This window comes from Choloepus didactylus, chromosome 15, assembly GCF_015220235.1.
Source record: "Choloepus didactylus isolate mChoDid1 chromosome 15, mChoDid1.pri, whole genome shotgun sequence".
NCBI lineage: Eukaryota > Metazoa > Chordata > Mammalia > Pilosa > Megalonychidae > Choloepus > Choloepus didactylus.
The window spans coordinates 39,920,055-39,945,560 of record NC_051321.1 but is presented as its reverse complement, the minus strand read 5'-3'; the positions used below and the strand labels follow the sequence as shown (position 1 = coordinate 39,945,560).

Below are 25,506 nucleotides of genomic sequence, written 5' to 3'. Positions count from 1 at the left end.
TCTTATTTATGATCTGCCTCTCCATCCCACCCCAGTTTGTAAGCTTCATGGATTTTTTTCTGTTTTGTTTGCTATTGTATCCCAGTCCTTAAGCCAGTGCCTGGTGCATTGTTGATACACAAGAAATATTTTTGAATGAATACATGAATCATTCAAGATGGAGTCAAAGGAAAAGTAGCCATGGAATGAACCTTAGAGTTGCTTCAAATAAGAGTGTTTGTGGCTCAGCTTTAGGGGCCACAGGTGCTAAGTTAAGGCAGTAAGTTTGGATAGACAAATTCTTAGTAATAGAGGCAAGATGCTTGTCAGTAATCCAACATCTAAGATCCTGTGCTGGTTGTTATTGTTCTTAAGTCTGTGGGTCAGGAATTTGAGCAGGGTCCTTGTGGGTGGCTCTTCTATTCCAAGTGGTAATGTGTATGATTATTTGCTTGGCTGCACACAGCTGATGTCTGGGCTGGGCTGGAAGGTCCAAGAAGGCTTCACTTCCATGTTTGGCCCCTCTGTGCTCCTCTCCATGGTGTTCCACTTTGTTACAGGGCTAACGGGCATCCTCATAGAAGGGTGGACTTTTTACATGTCAGCTGGCTTTCAAGAGGAGGAAGCTGAAGCTCTGTTAAGGCTCAGCCTCAGAAGTCACCCAGCATCACCTTCCTTGCCCTCAAATAGTCAAAACAAGTCACAGGGCCAGCCCAGAATAAAGGGAAGGAGAAATAGTTTCTGTCTCAAAGAGAGGGCAGCAAAGACTATATAGCCATCTTTAGCCTAGCAACAGCTGATTAGGATGCATAGAACAGGCTTCCTTCCAAGATTTATTTCACACTCCAAGAAGTTAATGAGAATTTGGAGTGAAAAGATAATTTGCAAAAATTTCTGGGAAATTGAATATGGTTGTGCTGGTTTGGATATATTATGTCCCCCAAAATGCCGTTATCTTTGATGCATTCTTGTGTGGGCAGATGTATTAGTGTTGATTAGATTGCAATTCTTTGAGTGTTTTCATGGAGATATGACCCACCCAACTGTAGGTGATAACTCTGATTAGATAATTTCCATGGAGGCATGTCCCTGCCCATTCAGCATGGGCCTTGATTAGTTTACTGGAGCACTATATAAGCTCAGACAGAAGGACCAAGCTTGCTACAGCGAAGAGGGACACTTTGAAGAAAGCACGAGAGCTGGGAGAGCAGCTGCAGCTGAGAGACACATTTTGAAGACGGTCATTGAAAGCTGACACTAACATTTTGGAGAGTGCCATTTTGAAACACATCCTGGGAGCAAGCAGATGCCAGCCATGTGCCTTCCTAGCTAACAGAGATTTTCTGGATGCCAGTGGCCTTCTCCAGTGAAGGTACCCGATTGTTGTTGTCTTCCCTCAGACACTTTATGGCCGTAAGACTGTAACTGTGTAACCAAATAAACCCCCTTTATAAAAGCCAATCCATTTCTGGTGTTTTGCATTCTGGCAGCATTAGCAAACTGGAACAGATTTTGGTACTGGAAGTGGGGTGCTGCTGAGTTTACAAATACCACACCTGGTGGAACAGCTTTTTAAATGGATAAGGGGAAGATTCTGGAAGAATTGTGAGGAGCTTGATAGAAAAGGCCTAAATTTCTTTGAAGAGACTGTTTGTGGAAATATGGACTCTAAATCTGATGAGGCCTTGAGCAGAAATGATGACTATGTCATTGCCAACTAGAAGAAAGGTGATCCTTGTTTTAAAGTGGTGGAGAATTTGGCAAAATTGTGTCCTGGTGTCGGATGGAAGGAAGAATTTGAGAGTGAAGAGCTGGGATACTTAGCTGATGAGATTTTGAAACTAAAAGTTGAAGATATAGCATGGGTTCTCCTTGTAGCATATGGTAAGATGCAACAGGGCAGAGATAAGCTGAGAAATGAACTCTTGGGTACAAAGAAACCAGAAACTGATAGTTTGGAAAGTTCTTGGCTTCCAAAAAGTGAGATCCCAGAAGCTATAGCCCAGTGTGAGAATGTAACCAAACAAATGTGGAACCCGGCTGCCATTTCAGTACAAGCCAGGATTGGAGATGGAGTAGGATTTGTGGAAAGTCCTGTTGTCTTATAGTTTCGACCCCTGTGTACTTCAGGCCAAGCCAATGAGATTTTTGCAATATCTATATAGACGGAGCCACTGCCCATCTGGACTGGAGGGAATGGAAAAGGGACAAATTGAAGGAAAAATTTCTTCAAAGACAGAGTCATGGAGGTTGAGGCCTGAAGTCAAGAGGTCTGAGGCTGGGAGAGTGGAGTGGCCCACATGCATGGAAAGGGTGAGTTTGCCCCAGAGGTCAAGGGTAGGCTTTCCACCTTGATGCTCTGGAAGAGTTCTGTCACCCCAAGCCCCAAAGATGGTGGAGCACATTCCCAGGGAATTGGGGAGAGCCTGGCTGCCACCCCACTGTTCTGAAGGGGTTGAGCATGTGCCCTGGAGATGGAAGAGAATCCGGGTGCTACCCCAATGTTTGAGGAGGGTGGGGCCGAAAAGATGGTCTCCCAAATGTGTGGATATGTTGGAGCACTCACCCAGCATTTGGAGAGAAAAGGCCTGCCATATAGGGCCTTGGAAAGTGTGGGAAAGCCGCTCTCTCAAGCCCCAAGGATAAAACATCGTTCTATAAATGACTTTCAGACTTTGAAATCTAATGGAGTTTGCCCTAGGAATTGTTTTGGTCCCTTAAACCCTGTTTTCCTAAGTGTTTCTCCTTATGGCAATGGGAATGTTTATCCTATGAATGTCCCTCCTTTGTATATTGGAGGCACATAACTTGTTCTAAGTTTCACAGATCCACAGCTAAAGGAGAATTATGCCTTAGGACTGACCACACCTGTAACTGATTTTGATGGGATCTTGTCCTTACCTATTGTTACTGAAAGAATGTAAGTTTTTGAGATACTGTTATAGGATGAATATATTTTGTATATGGGAAGATCATGTCATTTTGAGGTCCAGGGGGTGGAATGTGCTGGTTTGGATGTATTATGTCCCCCAAAACGCCATTATCTTTGATGCAGTCTTGTGTGGGCAGGAAACGTATTGTTATTGATTGGGTTGGAGACTTTTGATTGGATGTTTCTGTGGAGATGTGATCAGTCAACTATGGGTGAGATCTTTTACTGGATAATTTCCATGGAGGTGTGGCCCCACCCATTCATCATGGGCCTTGATTAGTTTACTAGAGCCCTATATAAGCTCAGACAGAAGGAGCGAGCTCGCCATAGCCAAGAGGGACACTTTGAAGAATGCAAAGGAGCTGAGAGAGGAGCTGCAGATGAGAGACAGTTTGAAGGCAACCATTGAAAGCAGACTCTTGCTCTGGAGAAGCTAAGAGAGGACAAACACCCCAAGAGCAACTGAGAGTGACATTTTGAGGAGGAGCTGTGGCCTAGAGAGGAACGTCCTGGGAGAAAGCCATTTTGAAACCAGAATGTGGAGCACAGGCCAGCCACATGCCTTCCCAGCTAACAGAGGTTTTCCAGACACCATTATCCATCCTCCAGTGAAGGTACCTGATTGTTGATGCGTTACCTTGAACGCTTTATGGCCTTAAGACTGTAACTTTGTAACCAAATAAACCCCCTTTATAAAAGCTGATCCATTTCTGGTGTTTTACATTCCTGCAGTATTAGCAAACTACAACTAATGTGTGTGGTCGAAATCTCCTTGATTTTTATCTGCCTTATTTGATATCGGTTATTTTTCACTCTTTAGGCTAGTATTAATTGTATCTACTTTTCTGTAGCCTGAAGGTGTAGGGGTGTGGGGAAGGAGAGGGGGGCTGACTCTTCTGTGCTGGGTAAAGCTCTTAAAGGAGGAAAGAGGTTCTTTCTTCTGAATTTTCATTAAATGTCCTGAACCAGAGCACATTCCCCTAAACTAAGGATGCATCCACCTTCTGGTGTTAACCTGTGGTTATTTCCCCATTTGCGGAATGCATAATTGGAATTGACATACTCAGCAACTGGCAGAATCCCCACATTGGTTCCCTGACTCATGGAGTGAGGGCTATTATGGTAGTAAAGGCCAAGTGGAAGCCACTAGAACTGCCCCTGCCTAGCAAAATAGTAAACCAGGAGCAATACTGGAATCCTAGAAGGATTGCTGAGTTTGATGCCACTCTTAAGGACTTGAAGGATGCAGGGGTGGTGATTCCCACCACATCCTCATTCAACTCTCCTATTTGGCCTGTACAGAAAACAGATGGGTCTTGGAGGATGACAGTGGATTATTGTAAGCTTAACCAGGTAGTGACTCCAATGGCAGCTGCTGTTCCAGATGTGATACAATTGTTTGAGCAAATCAACAGATCCCCTGGTAAGTATGAAGCTATTGATCTGGCAAATGCATTTTCTCAGTAGCTGTTAGGAAGGACCACCAGAAACAGTTTGCATACAGCTGGCAAGGCCAGCGGTTTACATTCACTGTGCTACCTCAGGGTTATAGCAACTCTCCAGCCCTATGTCATAACATTGTCTGCAGGGACCTTGATCATTTCTCCCTCCCATAAGACATCATCTGGTCCATTATACTGATGATATCATGTTGATTGGACCTGGTGAGCAAGAAGGAGCAACTGCTCTAGACTTATTGGTAAGGCATTTGCGTGTCAGAGGATGGGAGATAAATCCAACAAAAATACAGGGGCCTTCCACCTCAGTGAAATTTCTGGGTTTCCAGTGGTGTGGGGCATGTCGAGATATCCCTTCTAAGGTGAAGGATAAGCTGTTGCATCTGGCCCCTCCTATGACCAAAAAAGGGGCACAATGCCTAGCTGGCCTCTTTGGAATTTGGAGACAATATATTCCTCATTTAGGTGTGCTATTCCGGCCCATTTACTGAGTGACCAGAGAAGCTTCTAGTTTCGAGTGGGGACCGGAACAAGATGAGGCTCTGCGACAGGTCCAGGCTGCTGTGCAGCTGCTCGGCCGCTTGGACCATATGATCCAGCTGACCCAATGGTGCTGAAAGTGTCAGTGGCAAATAGAGATGCTGTTTGGAGCCTTTGGCAGGCTCCTGTAGGAGAATCACAACGCAGGCCCTTGGGATTTTGGAGTAAAGCCATACCATCCTCTGTAGATAACTGCTCTTCTTTTGAGAAACAGCTGTTGGCCTGCTACTGGGCCTTAGTAGAGACAGAACGCTTAACCATGGGCCAACAAGTTACCATGAGACCTGGGTTGCCCATCATGAATTGGGTGTTGTCTGACCCATCAAGCCATAAAGTTGGGCGTGCACAGCAGCACTCCATCATAAAAAGGAAATGGTATATACAAGACAGGGCTCGAGCAGGTCCTGAAGGCACAAGTAAGTTACATAAGGAAGTGGCCCAAATGCCCATGGCCCCCACTCCTGCCACATTACCTTCTCTTTCCCATCCCAGAGCTGTGGCCTCTTTGGGAATTCCTTATAATCAGTTGACTGAGGAATCGAAAACTCGGGCCTGCTTTACCCATGGTTCTGCACAATATGCAGGCACCACCCGAAAGCGGACAGCTGCAGCACTGCAGCCCCTTTCTGGGATGTCTCTGAAGGACAGTGGTGAGGGGAAATCCTCGCAGTGGGCGGAACTTCGAGCAGTGCACCTGGTTGTTCATTTTGCTTGGAAGGAGAACTGGCCAGAAGTGTGTTTGTATACTGATTCCTGGGTTGTTGCTAACGGTTTGACTGGATGGTCAGGGATTTGGAAGGAACATGATTGGAAAATTGGTGACAAAGTCTCGGGAAGAGGTTTGTGGATAGACCTTTCTGAATGGGAAAAAAACATGAAGCTATTTATGTCCCATGTGGATGCTCACCAGAGGGTGACTTCAGCAGAAGAAGATTTTAATAATCAAGTGGATAAGATGACCTGTTCTGTAGATACCAGTCAGCCTCTTTCCCCAGCCACTCCTTTCATTGCCCAATGGGATCATGAACAAAGTGGTCATGGCAGTAGGGATGGAGGTTATGCATGGGCTCAGCAACATGGACTTCCACTCACCAAGGCCGACCCGGCCACAGCCACTGCTGAGTGTCCAATCTGCTAGCAGCAGAGACCCACACTCAGTCCCTGATATGGCGCCATTCCCCAAGGTGATCAGCCTGCTACCTGGTGGCAGGTTGATTACACTGGACCACTTCCATCATGGAAGGGGCAGTGATTTGTTCTAACTGGAATAGACACATACCCTGGATATGGGTTTGCCTTCCCTGCACGAAATGCTTCTGCAAAACTACCATCAGTAGACTTAAAGAATGCCTTATCCACCATCATGATATTCCACACAGCATTGCTTCTGATCAGGGAACCCACTTCAGAGCAAATGAAGTGAGGGAATGGGCACATGCTCATGGAATTCTCTGGTCTTACCATGTTCCCCATCATCCAGAGGCAGCTGGGTTGATAGAACGGTGGAATGGCCTTTTGAAGACTCAATTACGGCGCCAACTAGGTGGCAGCACCTTGCAGGGCTGGGACAGTGTTCTCCAGGAGGCTGTGTATGCTCTGAATCAGCATCCACTCTATGGTGCTGTTTCTCCCATAGCCAGGATTCATGGGTCCAGGAATCAAGGGGTGGAAATGGGAGTGGCACCACTCACTATCACTCCTGGTGATCCACTAGGAAAATTTTTGCTCTCTGTCCCTGAAAGCTTAAACTCTGCTGGTCTACAAGTCTTATTTCCAAAAGGAGGAGTGCTCCCACCAGGAGACACAACAATAATTCCATTGAACTGGAAGTTAAGACTGCCACCTGGCCACTTTGGGCTTCTCATGCCTCTGAATCAACAGGCAAGGAAGGGGATTATTATACTGGTTGGGGTGATTGTTCCTGACTATCAGGGGGAAATAGCACCGCAACTACACAATGGAGGTAAAGAAGAGTTTTCCTGGAATACAGGAGATCCCCTAGGGAATCTCTTAGTACTACCATGACCTGTGATTAAAGTCAGTGGAGAATTGCGACAACCCAATCCAGATGGGATTACCTGGATTGGGTTGTTGCAGAAACTTCAGGAATGAAGGTTTGGGTCACCCCATCAGGCAGAGAACCAGGGCCAGTTGAAGTGCTTGCTGAGGGTAAAGGGTACCCATGGAATGGGTAGTGGAAGAAGGTAATGATAAATATGAATTACGACCATGTGACCAGTTACAGAAACGAGGACTATGATGGCATGAATATTTCCTCTTTGTTTTGAGTGTGTGTGCATTTGTCCATAAAACAAATATCTTTGTTTTATTCTCTGTCTTATCCCCTTATCATATGACATAAGTTGTATTCTTCTCGTAGTATTTAAGTTATAGGATATCAAATTTAAGAGTGAATGTTATCCAAGGACTTGCACCCCATTTTGGATAGATTTAGTGCATTTCTGGTTGTATGCAGGACAGCTGAATGTTGTTAGATGAAACATATATCTGTTATTGTGTTCTATTTAGAAATTAATAATGATTTAAGGTGATGTGCATAGCTGCCAAGCTGACAAGGGGTGGATTGTGATGGTTGGGTTCATGTGTCAACTTGTCTGGTCAAGAAAGCACTGGCCTAACCATTACTACAAGGACATTTGTGGCTGGTTAGTAAACCAGAAGGCTGGTTTTTTAAATCATTGGTCAGTTGACTGCATCTGTGGCTAATTACATCAACAAAGGGTGTGTCTTCCTCAATGAGAGAATTCAATCAGCTGTATTTAATCCAGTCAGTTGAGGACTTTTAAGGGAGAAGAGAGAGAACTTTCACTTCTTCAGCCAGCCAGCCTCTCCTGGGGAGTTGTTGAAGACTTTCATTGGAGTTGTCAGCTTGCTGCCTGCCCTATTTAATTTGGACTTGTGCATCCCCACAGTTGTGTGAGACACTTTTATAAAATCTCATATTTACAGATATTTCCTGTTCATTCTGTTTCCCTAGAGAACCCTACCTAATACACACATATGAAAGGTTTTACATTTCAGGTGGGCCAAACAAACAAACAAAATCCCCCTGAGTTGATAGTAAAATACAGCAGAAAACAAGTGCCTTTTGATAGAATACAGACATGATTAGTTGCACTAAAAGACTTTTCTCAACTTGAGTAGATAGCAAGTAGGTCCCTTTTAGTTCCTTTGGTGGTAAATTTCCATAGTACCTGTAGTAGACAGAAATCTAAGATAGCCCCTGAGGTTCCCCCCTCCCTGGTATACATACCCTGTATAATTCCCTCCAAGGGAGGGTGGGCCTGACCTAATCAGGCAAGCCCTTTTCAAAGAGGGTCTAAAGGTCAGAAGCTGTGCAGATGCATCTTCCATGAGTTCTACAGCTGTAAGGAAAGGAATTCTGCCAACAACCACGTGAGCTCAGAAGAGGGCTCCTAGCCTCCGATGAGACCTCAGCTCTGTTCAACACCTTGATTTTGGCCTAGTGAGAGCTGAGCAGAGAATCTGGTTGAGTTGTGCCTGGACTTTTGACTGCAGAACTGCGAGATAGTAAATGGGTGTTGTCTTAAGCCCCTGAATGCAGCAATAGAAAACAAATATGGGGTACGAATTTTTAAAGAACTTTTAGATTTAAGTGATTTGCTTTATTTTAATTAACTCTGATTCTCTTTCAAAAGGAAAACTCTCATTCCAGGTTTTATAATTCACTTTCTTGAAAAGGAGGCTTCTGTTTCAAAGATTTGATGAATTTAGTTGCTGTTTGGTTGTTTTCTCTCTGCTGCCCAGTTTTCTACCTCAATAGTAAGGCCATAATGGAAATTTTAGATTGTTTACTGATCCTAACTATTACTAAGGCTTGGGAACACTAACAAAAACCGTTTAAAAGCATAATGGAACAGCTCCATAGTAAAAGTTTTAGAGGGCAGTCCAACATCTAGGCTAATGGCAAATGACAAGTCCAGTGTGTTTTTAACACTTATTTTTAATTTTTAAAAATAAATCTACTTACATATAGCCAGAAAATTGCACAAATCATAACTGCATACAACTCACTTTACTTTCTACAAAGTAAACATACCCATGCAACACACTCAGGCAAAGACATAGAATATTTCCAGTCTCCTGAAATTCTTGGTAGAATGTGTTATTTTCCTTTGGGCACATACCACTAGTGTTGCTGTGAACGTTCTTGTACATGTATTTTGGTATTTTTGGTGAATGACGGTTATGTACCTAGAAGAATTGCTGGGTTGTACAGTATCCAGATTCAGTAGATATTAAAAAATAGTTTTTCAAAGTTACTACACGATTTGAACTCCTCCCTGCAGTGTATGAGAGTTACAATTGCTCCATAGTTTTACAGAACACTTGTCCTTGTAGTTTTTTATTATTAATATCATTATTTTTAATTTTAACCATTCTGATGGGTGTTAGTGGCAGAGATTATTGGTATATCATTGTGCTTTTAATTTGCATATCCCTGATGACTCATGAGGTTGAAGACCTTTCATATGTTTATTAAAGGCCAGTGTTTTTCAAACTTTGGACCATGATCCATTATTGAGTCATGAAATCAGTTTAGTGCATTAAGACTATAATTTTCAAAAACTGAACAAAAAGAGTATAGAAGAGCACAAATTACATGTTATAATGGTAAGTATAGTCTTGTGAAACTGTTGATTCAATTTCATATAAATATAAATATATGTACACATTCATATGCCTCAGTTTCATATTTATATACATAAATATATGTGTTTGTATTGAGTCCCTGGGAAATACATTTTCTATTGTTTCCTGTGGTCAAAATCTTTGAAAACCCTGTGTATTATGCATCCTTATTTTTATCTAAATTGAAGACTTAACCCTACTTACCTCATTTGTGTTTAGCACAGTATTGGGAGATAGAACTAATAGCTGAGATCATGGAATCATGATTCATAATGATTTTGTTAGGCCAAACTGCAAGCAAACCATTGAGATGCAATATAGGAAGTAAAGGTAAAGTCCTTCATAAAGTAAGTTTAAGTCCTTGTAATTGAATGGGGAAGGCTTCTTTGGCAGCAGTACATGGGAGCACTCATTCCTAAATACAGAGCCCTGGGTCTTACCCCAAGCTTGCTCTAAACAGTCTGTAGATGGTGTCTGAAAATCTCTGTTTCCAAGGTGTTTCTTGGTGATTCGGATGGTCTGGAAGTTTTGGAAACTACTGATGAACTGGCTGGACATTCTAATGGATTTGGCAGACTGTAAACCTTATGTGCAAGAATGAGGGAAGCAGTCTCTTGGAATAGGTTTCCTAAGTTTGCAAACCTTTCGAAACCCTAATACTCTAAAAACCACCATATTTCAGAATTATTCTAGTCAATTACTTTTAGGCCCTAAATTATTATTCTATAGGAATGAAACTCAGGAGGAGCCATTTAACTGAAGAATCATTATGTGCAATTTCTATGCGGTTAGAATGAAAGACAGACAGCAAGGTAATTTGCTTTCCAATTCCTCTCTATGCATATTTTTCTCTGGAACCCCAGTTTCAGTGGAACCCCTAATGTGAACTGCATACATTTCTCAATTACATAGTACTTTAGTGCCTTTGTCTCTGAGATTTACTGTATTTTAACATTTGTATTCATTTTAAAGTTAAAATTTGAAGGCTTATAAGCACTGTACTTTTAATTAACAGTGAGCATAAAATGTTAGCGTGATAAATATTAACCATGAAAATTAAGGAATTTTCAGAATCAATCTAGGTTTCTTTTTTTCTCTCCCTTGAAGGTAAGATTTATACTATACAAAGTTTAGGAGAATGAATGTGTAATTTGGACAAAATACTTCCCTGAATACCAATATTACTTTATATAGTGATTACAGGATTTGAAATGCCAATGAGTTCTGTTTCCTTTGTGTGAATTTATGAATGTAATAAAACATTTCTGACAAGTTAATCAGATAAAACAATCTAACATTTAATTATCAGCTTTCTAAAGATTTTATGAACCAGATACCTTCTGTTGCTAGAATCACTTAGTAGCTTAGGAATCACAGAATTCTGTTAAATCTTTTATTTTGTTTTTAAAATTAAAATAGTGTTATTATTACTTTTTTAAAGTTCACAGTAAAAAAAAAAGTCAAGCGTAGGAAAGTACATAGAAAAATTTTGCACTCAGATGAAACTACCATTAATATTTTGGTGAATATTCTTTTAGACATCTCAGTATACACACCTGCAAGTGCATTCACACAAACATGCACCGAGTTTTACATAAAAATTTTAGGTTAATACAATATATGATATACTTTTATTTTTCTTTGAGGGGTAGATGTTTTTTTTCTCCACTTTTCTGTTGTTTCTATGTCAATAAATGGAGATGTACATCATCATTGTGAATGGCTGCATGGTATATACATAATGTAGTGTCTCTGACTAATTTGTTGACCAGTATATAGACACTTTTTTCTTCTATTAATTAACAACATTGCACTTTGGCCGTTTTGCTTTTGTATGGTTATCTCCTTAAGACAGTTTCCCAAAAGTCTGATTGTGAAGCCAAAGGGTAGATGTTGATGTATATTAATAGCCAAACTCTCTTCCAGAAGTGTTTATCTCAGTTGACTCCCATGAGTAAGCTAATAGTGTCTATTTTTTCCCCATTTTTCCAATATTGGATTTTGTTTTCCCTAAAAATTGGCAAATGACCTAAAATTGTCATTATTTTAGATTATTAAAGAGGTGTTCTACATATTTCTAAGTGCTTATTGATCATTTGTATTTCTTCTTTTGTTAATTGCTTCCCCATTTTAATTGGAATGGTTGTCTTTTTCTGTTATAAGAGATCTATATACATTGAAGTATTATTTGGATTACAGATTTGTTACTTGATTTTTAACTGCACATAGTGATTTTCAAATTAAACTGAATATTATTTACTTGTTTTTTGGTTTTGTATATAAAATTTCTGTTACTCTGCTTCATCAGTGTGTCATTTTGTAGGTTAAACCTTTTATGTTGTGGTTGAGAATGGCCTTTGTTACCTCAGGATAGTAGAAATACTTACCCATATTTTCTCATTAGTACTCCTGGACTTTAATTTTTTTACATAATTTTTGATCCATCTGAGATTTATTTTTGAATAAGGAGAAAGTTAAGAAGCCAGTCTTATTTTTACTCCAATTGCTAGGCAGTTGTCAGACTTCCTGAATATCCTATCTTTATTACTGATTTAAAATAACTTTTTAATTTTTTTGTATTAAATTAATTCCCCTATATATTTGAATGTAATTCTGAGATCTTTTTTATTGATCTATTTTTGAATAATTATTGCTGAATTATTTCTGTAGCTCATACTATTTTTGTTGGATAAGTATCCTTTATTCTTTATTTATCTTTTATTCTTCTTTTCCTGGTTTTCTGGCCGTTTTTGCCCACTTACTTGATAAACTTAAAAATCATTTTGGTCAAACTAAAAAAAAAAAATCACTGGATTTTTAATTGGGGTTGTATGATATTTATAGGTTAAGGAAAAATTGGCACTTTTATATTAGTGGGTTTTCTTGTTGAAGAAAAAAGTATGCTTTTTAAATCATATATTCAAATGCTCTTTTATGTCTCTCAGTAGCCTTCTTTTTTTGTCCTATAGGCCCTGGACATTTAAAAAGATTTTTACTAGATATTTTAAGTTTTTGGTTGTTGTTTTGAATGGAATTACTTCCTCCATATTTTCTAAATGTTAATTGTTTTTTAAAAAGCTATTGACTTTTGTTTATTTATTTTATATCCAGGCACTTTAATGAATGCTCATATTTTCTTCTCATTATTTTTCATTTGATTTTAGTCTTCTAACGTCTCACCCAGTGGTAGCTAGGAGACGAAAGAAGTATATATAACCACCTTACTGTAGGATATGACCTAAGACCGTGAGAGAACTTAGCCTAAAATAGGGCAGTTATGGAATATACTTTATACACCTGAGAGAACCATATATGGTTCAGCCCCCATTACTGAAATGTAATATATCAGACTAAGTAGACTGGAAGGAGTAAGTATGCTATTCTTACGAAATTTTCTCATATTCTGATACACCCTTTAGTACTCAATGTCTCAGGATTAGTTTTTGTGTATTCTGTATTATTCATATGGATGCAAGAAAGGCTGAATTTAATTATGCCTGAAGGTGTAGTCCCTGAATCTGCAAGGAAAATGTGAAGGGATGGAAGGATACTGATTTCCTGCAGTATAGGAATTTACCAGGTTATGAATTTTTGGCTTGCTAATTTTTTTGTATGACCCCACAAACAAAATATAACATCTTTTGCTGTAAGTATTCCTCCCTCCTCCCTCCAACCTACCTACTGCTCTAACCACTCCCCTTCCCAGCCCCCCAGCAAGTAGGTGTAAGGTGGTCTGACATCGCCATCTGTTGGCCACTTGGAAAACTGTATGAACTAACCTCTCGCCCTGGTGGCCTTCAACTCTTTGGTCACCTGAGGCTTCAGATGGGATAGTGTCTTAGAAGCTTGATCCAGGCTTGGGAGTGGACATTTTATACGTGTGGCTAAATCTTTGGAAAGGCTGGCTGGGGAATCAGGGAAAAAGGAAGAAGCCTGAAAGGGCATGTCCACAGAGGCTGTAGAGAGCAGGAACTAGATCCAAAAAGAGCCTGCCAAAGATTTGCAGCAGGAAGAACTTGGAGAGAGCCCCTGAAGCGAAGCAGAAAAGGAGACATTTTTTATGGAGCCTGTGCTTTCAACTCAGGATGGGATCAGCTTAACTGTGAGTTTCCAGTCAGTTCTAATACCTCTCTTCACAAGTTTCCTCATCTTCCTTTTTTTAAAAAATATATATATTTTTTCCATAAATTGAAATTTAGATAATTCCACATAAGGCAAACCCTGTTTTATATTCCTATTCTCTAGCTTTCTTCCCTTCCTCCTCTCTTTTCTCCCTAACCCCTCCTTACTTCTGTCCCTCTCTTGTCTCTAGCTCCTTTTCTCTTTCCTTTCACTGCTTTTTCTAGTAATCTTGGGAAAATCTTTCTCTTTCTTTTCCTTCATTCTATTTGGTAGTCAAAACATCGTGCTAATTATAGCTGTTAAACATACGAATTGTGCGTATGGGTCAGCTTTATCAAGGAGAAGGGAGGACAAAGTTTGTGAAGTAAAGAATCAGTGCCACTAACACCTGAAGTCCTTGGAAGCAGTCAGAAGTATCCTTAAAAATTATCATGTCTCAGTCCTCCTGTTCAACCCCTAGAAGATTTCCCCCATGTGCCTGCATTCAAGATTTTGTCTGTTTTATTCTTGCCATGTCCCCAATGTTTAGAACAGCACGTGGTGTGTAGAAGGCACTGCATCACTATTTGTTGAATGAATAAATATTCTTGTAGAATAAACAAATCTTGCTTATTCTATCTTAACCACATTTCTACCATGTTCTACAGTAAGTGTTATGATGTTAATTTTAATTGTAAAAAGCACAATTTTAGACTTTTGCTTGGTACTTTAAGTATAACATGCAAGGCTATTTCTAGCAGAAATTATTTTTTAGGTTACAAACTACCGTCACGTAGACTTTCAGAAAAGTTGTTGGTAAGTTGGGGACTTACTGTACATTTCCCCTTCATAACTACATACGTATGTACATATATACACACACACACACACATATATATGAAGTAGAAAATCAACAAAATGACCAGCTTTTACCTGTTTTTGCTTCTGAAGTGGTCCTTAATCCTCCCGAAAATAGAAGCTAAGACTGTTAAATATAGCGGAGAAAAAAACAAATTTGGAAAGGTGAAAAAAGTTAAATATTTGGCAAAATGTCTTACTGTTTGTTTGTTTTTTCCCATTTGCCAATCTCTTTTGCATTATGAGTCTTTGATAACAGAAATGGAGAAATATTTATTTCCTAAAGAGCTATGCGCAGAAAGGATGTTGCATTTGCTGAGTGTGTTTTAGAATTATAGCCTTTCTTGTGCTCTCCCTTAGAACTGGAGAGACTGGGCAGACCATTTTTATTTTATAGATTGTTCCTCTGGCATGGCTCTTGTGTGAGAATTTTCTGGGGGGAAAATGATCCCCTGCTACTCTCCATTCCCAAACTCCGGGATTTCCTCAACTACTCACAGATCTTAATGAAATACTTTCAATATGCTGCAAAGGGGAGGCTAAAATGAATTAGAGCCTGGTCTGAATGAAGACATCTGGGGAGATCAGTGGGTGTGTAGTATCAGAGTGTGGCAAAACTTGATCAATTTACGAGGCTGTGTCTCTGTATCCCTTGTCAGGCTTGATGTCTTATTCCTGGCTGATTTGGGGGGTGGCAGTCATAGGGGCAGAGCAGATATTTAATCTTTAGTTCATGGACTACATGGACTGTGAGAAGCTGTAAGGTAGGAAAAGAGCTTTAGCATCAGAAGGCTCTCAGGCCAAATACAGGCAGTGCCTCTGGCTGACTGTGTATCTGGAATAAAATAGATAAGGTGTCAGAACTTTTCTTTCCTGCAAAGTGGGAATGATGGTGCCTCCCCAGCAGGGCTGTTGTAAGACTTGGAGCTCCTGTGTGCAACGCCTGGTGCCTGGCTGAGAGCACTTCCTCCGCTGATCACAGTGGTGAGCGTAGAATTCATGTACTATCTGTCCATCTCTCTCCTAGGTACCTTGGGATCACCAGGCCCCTAACCTACCCTGTGCGGCAGAGTGGGAGATGCATGGCGAAAATGATTCTCTCTGTCTGGCTTCTTTCTGCCTCCATCACTTTACCACCGCTCTTTGGATGGGCTCAGAATGTAAACGATGACAAAGTGTGCTTGATCAGCCAGGATTTTGGCTACACAATTTACTCCACAGCGGTGGCATTTTACATCCCCATGTCCGTCATGCTTTTCATGTACTACCAGATTTACAAGGCTGCCAAGAAGAGTGCCGCCAAACACAAGTTCCCAGGCTTCCCTCGCCCGGAGGAGCCGGAAAGCATCATCTCCCTGAACGGAATAGTGAAACTCCAGAAAGAAGTGGAAGAGTGTGCAAACCTCTCGAGACTCCTCAAACACGAACGGAAAAACATCTCCATCTTTAAGAGGGAACAGAAAGCAGCCACCACCTTGGGGATCATCGTGGGCGCCTTCACCGTGTGCTGGCTGCCGTTTTTCCTCCTGTCGACAGCCAGACCCTTTATCTGTGGCACTGCCTGCAGCTGCATCCCGCTGTGGGTGGAGAGGACCTTCCTGTGGCTGGGCTATGCAAACTCTCTCATTAACCCTTTTATATATGCCTTCTTCAACCGGGACCTGAGGACCACGTACCGCAGCCTGCTCCAGTGCCAGTATCGGAACATCAACCGGAAGCTCTCAGCTGCAGGCATGCATGAAGCTCTGAAGCTTGCCGAGAGGCCTGAGAGACCTGAGTTTGTGCTGTAAGGTCATTTATCACTATTTTCCTTTTATCTGACCCCCCCTCCCCCGGCAACCTTTTTATGGAACTTCTTGAAGCATATCACAGAAAGCTTCCTGTATCAGTAACTAACTTATCTTCTTATCTTCTATTCTGATTTAAATTCAGAATAGTATAGACTACAGTCCTTGGCCCAATAAAGTTCCAAAAGCTAACAATAGCTATTTTGTTGCATTGGAAGATGAAACTGCTTTTATTTGCTGACAAAGTGCTATTGAAGTGATTGGTGCCACAGAAGGCTATGTTTTCCATTCTTTCCCCATAAATAATAACCAAATTATGTCCCCATATCCCCCAAACCCTGTAACATCCTCATTTTAACTGCTATTACTCTTCCTTCTAGTAAAGCTTTTTTGATGACCTCATCCTTCATTGCTAAATTCTTCTGTTGAGGAAGGAAACACAAGTGATCTTTCCAGTATGTAGTTACACTCATGCAGCCTAAAAGGAAGCAGCCTGGGGAAAGGAGGGTGTCAGCATGGGGAGATGCAAGGATGGGGCAAGGTCTCGAGAGCCTAGAAGCTACAGGAGCTTCTAGGATGCAGCATTTTAGGCATTGAGAACTGAAGAGTTTGCCTAGGAAGCACTGGTAACTTTCCAGGAGGAAATTTCAGTACGATGTTGGGCCCTGAAAAAGGATTGTCAACGGCTGATGATAAGAAGAAAGTGGAATTTTCACATGTAACCCGCATGTGAAGTTTTGCTATAAGTTTGAGGTAGCGGAGACTTCTTCAGGTTTGAGAGTGAAGGGGAAAGAAACCTTGGAGTGAGAAAGATGGAAGGTGCTGGGAGAGAGACCAGATTAGTGTTGGACACAGAAGAGAAGGAGGAGATCCTCATCCCTGAGCCTGGCAGGAAGGAACAGACCAGAGAGCCACGGATCATGATAGCTAGAGGGACCTTTGTGTCAGCTTGTCCAGTCCCTTCGTTTGACAGAAGAGGTCGCCGAGAGCTGGAGAATGAGCTGTCCTACAGTGAGCCGATAGCACAGCTAGGTCTAGATCCCGTGTCGTGTGAGTCCTAGTAACGCACACTTTTCATTTACTAGACTGCCCTGCTGTGTAATAAAGGTGTCTAGGGAGACCAGGTACTCCCAGCGATCTCAGGGGGACAGCCCTGCCCTGGAAGGGCCAAAAGGTCTGGGGGAGCCATAGGAGATTGATCCATATGGGCTGGATAGATTCCGATGTGCCCTCATGGATTACAACAGACTCCAGAGAATCCAAACCTAGGATACTCCCCCAAGTGCTTCTAAAAACCTCTGTCAACTCAGTCTGTCCTCTAACATCACTAGAGCGAAACAGGCAGAGACATCCCGTGGTAGGGAAGACGAAAACCCAAGAAAACCCAAGATAATCACTTCTTACAGTAGAAACTTAAAGTTGTATGAATATAGTTATGCTGCTTCTTGAGCTGGATTTGCAGGTATTCATTTTTAATTCTGTTATATACACTCTTTTGTACATAGGAAATTGTTCACAGTAAAAAGTTAACATTTTTAAAAAAGGATACAATTACAGGTTCTTGAATATGCACTATGAAGACCCTATATGCCCAGGGCTTTTTCTAGCCCTATAAGAGTCCTGTTGAATTGACTATTAGCATTGCTCAGATTCTGAATTCCTTCAGAGAAGGAGCTATGTTATATTCAGATTTCTACTGGAGAATCTAATACAGTTCCTGACACATAATAGGTGATGGATAAACATAATATACCTGCTAACATTTATTGAGCACCTAGTATATTTTGTACTGTGATACCCACAGAGTCGGTGCTTCTAGCATCTTCAATTTGCAGAGAGCAATTGGGGTTCCAGGACATGAAGTAACTTACTAGTTAAGCACCCCAAAGCATGTGTTCTTGACCGTTATGAGATAATACTTTTCAAATGATCTGTAGGCAGTGGAGAGTTAATGAAAGTTTTTGAGCTGGGGATTGTGGTCATCACCTCTCCAAAAATACAACTGGAAGCCTGATAATCTAGATAATTTAAGTTTATTAGACTTACTGTAATTGGGGAAGACACTACCTTGGCAGAGACTTAGTAGTTCTTAGATGGAGGAAATAAGGAAAGGATACTGATAAGGTTTTAGGGCTTGGGCTGGGTGATTTTAAAGTGGGGAACTGGTGAGTACTGGACAGATGTAAGCTTCAGATTAGTGGGTACAGTAAGGTGTGAGGGTCTTAAAGTGAATGTTAATGAGCAAACTAGTAGTCTTAATAAGTAAGCTGTTTTAGTTGGTGTACCATCTTCTAGAAGCAACCATTTTCTGGAACAAGTAGCTAGGTTATTTTGCCTGGCCCTAGAATTGTTTAGCACAGGAACAGAAAAGTACATTGGTTTCAGATCTGAGTAGTAACATGCTGAGTATCTGAGGAAGTCTCTCTGGCAGTAGTGAGAAGAGCGGGTAAAAGTGAGATTCTAGGAGCAAGAGGCCTGGTAAAATCCAGGAAAAAGCTCAGGAGACCCTGAACTAGAAAGTACCATTGTATTCGTATGCCCCCTACACAGTCAAAGAACTTGAGAATAATTTTATTGATTATTTTAGCTCATAATTCACAGTAATTCAAATACATCCATAGTTCCCCAAATGCTAAGTTTTTCAAATGTAACACAAACCGATTTTTCAGTCTAAAATAATAATAATACACATTTGTTGAAGATTTAACTACCAGTATTACACTGAGGACTTTATGCATATTGTATCATATACTCCTCAGAACTTTATTATTGATTGATTTTCTTTATCTGTATTCTGAAGATGGCAAAACAAAGGCTTAAAGAGGTCAAATATTTCCCCAGAGTCATATAGATAGAAAGTGATAGAGCTGGATTTGAAACCAGGAAGTCAGGGTTCAAAAGTGCTTTGAACATCCTTTTCCTTGTTCAAAACTGCCTATTATACCAGTAAGTCAGCTAACATAAAGTCCAAAGTTGTTAGCTTGTGTGGACACTGGGTGTTGTTTTCCTGTTAGTATAAGATGGGTCAGCATCTTTTACTGTGAAAAACCAGACAGTAAACATTTTAGGCTTTGCTATCAATATAGTCTCTGTTGAAAATATTCAACTCTGCTTTCATAGCGAGAAAGCAGTCATAGGTATAAGTAAACAAATGGTTATGGCTGTGTTCCAATAAAACTGTACTTACAAAAGCAGGCAGCTGACTGGACTTGGTCCTCTGGCTATAGTTTGCCATCTCCTGACCAAAGGAATGACTATCCTTTTATTATAACTCTCTCTGTTTGAATTTCTAATTATAGAATATGAAACTCATTTAGATGATTGGCCTAAAAATATCTGTCAACTTTAGGAAATTTCTAATGATAGAGCCAGTCTATGGAGTTGGAATAATAGCTGTTATTTTTCAAAGTCTAACAAGGTAGTTTCCTAGTCAGTTCCAATATTGGAAGTCTCGTTTTTCAATTGTTGTTTATAACTGTGCCATACACTGAGGAGGATGGAGAAAATATGTGGCATCTTTCCTGCCTTTGTGCATATATATTTACTGGACAGACTGTGTGTAAACACACACTTGCATGCATACCTACCCTCTTTGTAATACAGGAAAAAAGTAAAGGTGGAGACAGGAAAGGTTGTATGATTCAAAGGAAAGGAACATGATTCAGCACTTATCCTAACCCTGATCAGGGGAGACTTCCTGAAGGCTAGGGGCTTGAGTGTGCCCATAAAGGTGGTCAAAGCATTTCTAGCTAAAGGAGAGCAGAAATGAGACTCCAGATGAAGGGAACGTTTTCCGTGGAGACACTGATTTGGGAGCATGTGCAGAAGACGATAAGAAGACCCGTCTGTCAGAAGAGGAGCATTTGTGTGAGGCAAGAGTTGGAGATCAGGGTGGAAAGGCAGAATGAGATAGATTAGGAGGATCTTCCATGTCAGCCCCAGGAATTTGGACTTTCAGTGTGGATAAGTGGTTCTCAAGCAGGAGGTGATTTTGCCTCCCAGGGGACTTTTGGAAATGTCTGGAGAAGTTTTGGTTGTCACAACTTGAGTGGAGACAGTTGTTACTGGCAACTGCTGGGTAGAGGCCAGGGATGCTACTAAACATCCTACAACACACGGGTCAGCTTCCGCAACTAAGAATTATTTGGCCCAAAATGTCAATAATGCTGAAGTAAAGAAAACATGGTATAGACAGTAGTAAGCCAATGAATGAATATCTGTAGCTGGGGGATAGAATTATCAAAGTGGTGAAGACTGATAAAGTGACACTTTGGGATGCATCAGAAGATAGAGGCCAGATATAAAGAGGCTCTTCATTGGTTTGTTTATTCTAGAAACATTTGGGGGGCTTTTGTGTTCAAGGCATGGTACCAGGCATGGCAGGGGATAGAAAGATGGATAAATAACAGTCCTTGCCTCTGGAAGCTCACAGTCCAGTGTCTGGGGTGGGGGTAGAGGTGGTGGTGGTAGCTAGTAAAGACCAGCAACCAGACTGTTACCCCACATGGCCCACTCTCTGCACAGATGCATGCAAATAAACACTAGTTTGAGAACCCAAAACAACTCACAACCCTTCTGGAGTCTCTGGGAGAATGTCAAAAGGTTACAATTCATGGCTCATATCAAAACTTCTTAGAATCCGTGTTTTTTCCATACCTGTCTCTCTAGCTCTTGTGGCCACCCTAAAGATTCTGGGCTTCTCCCTCTAACTTCATAGCCCTTTTCTCCCATCTCGCCTGTTTGGGTTCCGGTCTCTCTTATTGTTGCCCCTTGCTCTGCCTTCCTGGCTCTATTTTCCCTCCTAGATAATAGTTTTCTTCCTTCCCAGTGTGAAGAATCTACTAGACTGTTTTGCTACTTTCAAACTTTACTCATTTCTACCCATTTTCTTGATCAGCGTAACAGGAGGCCCATGAGTCAAGCAGGCACTTGGAAATCTTTCTTGGGATAGGGGCGTGAATAGAGCGGAAAAGACTGACTACTGCTACACTGATAATTTTAATTCACTACTGTAAATTGTAATCTTTGTCACCTTCTCACAAGTGTTCATATACTTTCAGTACGAAACAACGTGGTGATGTGATATAAGCAGGGATTCTTTTTCTTTTCAGTTTGATGACTTCATCCATGTATTTGTTTTGAATTGCTGTAAATTATTTTTATCATGTTTTGGTGACTGTTCTTTAACACCTTTATTATGAACAGTGTTTTAAAGCAGTTTCTAAAACACTTGCACATGAAAGAACTTCCTGAAATTGTTTAGAAGTAGTTCTTCCTTTCCCTTCCGCTTTTCCCCCTGGTGGTTGTATTGTCTTTCTCTTCAAGGAGCCTGTTACAATCCCTGTTGATTGTAGTGGTACTTAGTGGTGAATTCTAGCTGACTGACCTTGGGTTTCTGCTGTGAATTCTGTCAATGTCTGCTCCAGGGTTTGTCTTGAAGCTTTGGATTTCAGGGTTATTCTGCTCTTTCTTGATGGGAACCAGTGATTTTAGGAAAAAAGGGGGGGTTCCCATCGGAAGTTGGGAGGCATCATCAAGGCCGCAGAAACTGTGGGTAGCCACGATGGCACATAAAGACAGAAGCAAACAAAGTTTGCTGTTCCATGGACTGTGTCTTCCCCAGAGTGGGTATTTTCCTTGGCATCAACTAGCTAAAATCTAGCACTTTGTTTTTATGAAATTATCAAATAATAATAATAGCCTATTTGCTTACTGCGTTGCAGTTTGCATGTATTTAAACTTTGCAATATCTCTTGAAGTAGGAAAGGTTGCTGTCTTTTTTTTTCTGATATATATATTTTTTTTCTTATTACACAACACATAATAAAATCAAGACGTACAGAGGGATATACAAGAAAAATAAGCCTGGGGGACAATTAGGAAGAAAATGTCCATGGTGGGAGTCACAAAGGAGGTGGTATTTGAGGTGGGTCTTGAAGAAAGAGTAGGATTTGAACACGAAGGCTTGGGGTGGGGGCTGGTCAAAGCAGAGGGTTCAGCATGGGCAGAAGTGCCTGGATGCGGAGGGAGGTGGGCAAGGAGTGCGAGGAACTTCTTGAGCAGTCCTGGGACGCAGGCTGGGTGGGGGTCAGCACAAAGGGCCAAGTGGCCAACGGAGGCTTTTGAGCAGGAGTGTGACTAAACCCAGACTGTGATGTGAGTGGTGTACTGGAGGGGTTCACAGTAGGGGAAGGGAGGTGAGTTAGGGGACTGGTATAAGGAGGGCCAGTACTAGAAGGGTGCTGTTGAGACTAGCAAAGAGTCCAAGGATGTCTGAGACATTTGGGAGTTGACCAGCAGGTGGGTGGTGAGGGAGAGGAAGACTTGAGAGATGGTGCTGTGGCTGGGGGCCTGGACGATACAGTGTGGTTCCTGAACTAATGTCAGCAGAGCAGCACTCACCTGCAGAAAGACCATCTCATCTCCATGCTGAGAGGGGTCAGAGGTCTCAGGTAGGAGTAGGTGTCTGAGGGGCACCCTCGGGTGCACAGCCTGACTCCATTCCCCACTCCCAGATGCCCAGGAGTCTGGAGCACCAGGTCTTGGTGGAGGCGTGTCTCTTGTCATTAGGTGCGGCTACGTGAGGCTTAGGGGCAAAGCAAGAGACTGTCTTATGGAGAAACTGATCCTGTCACCAAGAAAACCGATCTGTTGATCCACCCATACAAAAGGCCACGCGGAGAAGAGGAGGTCAGATAGGGGAAGCAGGACTAAAGCTGGGGTAGCCAGTGAGGTGGCACTTTGGATGGGGTTGGGGAAGCAGAGCTGGGGAGACTGAGTTTGGTAAGCCGAGGCTGGTGTTGGGACAGAATTGGGGGTGTGTGGTTTTACACCAGAGGAAACAGATATTTCTCAGCTATTGGTTGAGGTTTCTCATGGCTTGTGCCACTTCTGTAAATCTGGGCTAGAGGAAATGATGGAGGTGGGGTTTCCTGGTCTCTGTACGCATATCTGACGATAATGCAACTTCCTAGATTGGAAGGGGAGAACACTTTTTATTAGTCATTCTTTTCAAGTAGGGCAAGTCCAGTAGTTATTTGCAAGCCATTTTTGGGAGTAAAGCCATTTTTGGCTACAGTTGTAATTTCTAAGTGTATTATTTAGGGCTGATTTGCAAATGTATTAAGGCCTTGGCAACTTGTAGAAGTTATGAAATTTATGAAAAGGGCCACTGCACTTTTTCTTTCCCTTTAGAGATGCTTATAACCCCTTACAAGCTTCAAATGATTCATTATTGAATGCTATAAAAATTAAATCTACCCACTGCAAAATGAAAACTCCTATTTACAGTTCTGCTAAATCATTTTCTTCTCCTCTCTCTCTTTTATAGACAAAACTCCGACTACTGTAGAAAAAAAAGTCATGATTCATGATGAAAAGCAGATAATGGAAACAACTAAACAAAGCAAGACAGAGGTGGAAACAGAACCAAATCATTTGCTGAGACTGCAGAATGGAATGCATCCTTTCTTGGGGTGGCTAAAATGCAACAAACAGGGTGATCTATTGTACAAAGTACATTACAAGGGGGAGCGGTAACTTCTCCTTTTTTCTGTGGATCAGTGCTATTGTGTGCAAATGAAAATAGTTGTCCGTTAAAGACAGCCAGATCATCTCAGCAATAAGCACACGAACAGAACTGAGTTCCTGAGAGGAAACAGTTTCTGGTGCTTTGCATCTGTCCAAGTCCATGCATATGGAAGAAAGTTCCAGTGCACACTTCCCGTGCTTTGGACTCCAGGCATTGTCATAAATATTCAGGAATCATTCATGAGACAGAATATATTTTGTTGTATGACAGAAGGGTGTTTTTCCAAGCAAACTGCAGTAAGCATAGTGTTGAATATGTTGCATGTCCATGTTGGAAAACAGAATCCAGTCATCAGCTAATACAAATGATGTCCCAGAGCAGTGTTTGTTTAAAGCTTCTGTCAAATAGTTTGGCTTTTCTGCAGGTCCCCTGTGACTTCCCCACCAATGTACTTTTGTCATTAACTCAATTATTGTTATGGAATAACTCAGGAACAGATCTCAGGATGGAGAGAATCATAAACCCCGAATAAAGCTTTTTCTTGCTGCTATTACACTTCTAGTGAGGGGTTCTGAGAGGTGAGGGGGATTCCTCCTATGAGGATTTTTACGTGGATGAGGAGTGAGTGCTGCCTAACCACGTTGTACATGAGCATGATGATTGCCACAGACCTTTTGAATATTATCTCACACAAGGGTTCAAGGGGTCCATAACTGTGTGTTACTTGGAAGGAAGTGTGGGAATAGTAGGGTTTCAATGAAGGATTGTGTTGCTTCTGGAGGGTGAGTATAAATATGTTAATTCTCATTGAGCAGCAATATAGTAAACCAAATTGCATGGATTGGAACTTGCTTGGGCCACTATTGGGAAATGCTGCAAAACACCATTCTGTCTTTTCTAGCAAATTTGTTTTTGTATTTCTCTGTATCCTATATCAAATGTGTGCCTGGGAAATTCTCTCTTTTTCTTTCTTTTCTTTTTTTTTTGTTTTGTTTTGTTTTGTTTGTTTGTTTGTTTTCCCATCAAAGGTGGTAGACGTCAAGGTCAGGGCAGGTAACTAAACAGAAAAGTTCTCTTTGCCAATAGTATTTTTTTAAAATGGTGCAATGTAGTAAATATGAGCTAATGAGACAAGACAAGAGATCAGAAAAGAGGAGAACTTTTTAAGGGGAAAAATGAATGCAAACTTTCATTTGGTAAAAGAGAATATTATTTTCCTACAACAAATATAGCAGTTCTTTTGCAGGATAATGTGGAATTCCAATGTGGATTATGGACTTATTCTAACTTTCATTGACATTGCTTCTCACCAGTCACAGGGAAGAGTCTGCCTTTCCTGAAAGTACAAATTCCCAAACCACAGATTTGCTAAAGTGACTGTATATACTTATATTCATAATTTAAATGATTAATTATGGTCAGATAAATGTTGTTAAATTTGAAAATGTTTTATTACATTACATCAAATAAAGTTTATTTGTAGCTGTAATAAAGCAACTTAAGTAATGATTTTTAATTAAAGGTCGTATGTCATAAATGCCACCATATATAGAATGGCAGGAGGGCAAGCTTTACATATTTTCTAAAATCCTAACAGGTAGCTAAGACAGTTCTGTAATTAATTGCATTTTACTGTGGGGACCTATC

The 25,506-nt window shown here is 41.1% G+C and overlaps 1 protein-coding gene across 1 annotated transcript in view; it reads left to right on the top strand.

Annotated features, from left to right (window-relative positions):
• The window catches only part of HTR7 (5-hydroxytryptamine receptor 7), a 102,219-nt gene extending 77,466 nt beyond the window's left edge, over positions 1–24,753 (top strand). Inside the window, exons 2-3 of the mRNA XM_037805329.1 lie at positions 15,569–16,327; positions 23,659–24,753. Coding sequence (XP_037661257.1) covers positions 15,569–16,327; positions 23,659–23,701 — 802 coding nt within the window. The 3' untranslated portion in view covers positions 23,702–24,753. The remainder of the gene's footprint in view (positions 1–15,568; positions 16,328–23,658) is intronic.
• Positions 24,754–25,506: the final 753 nt, after the last annotated feature.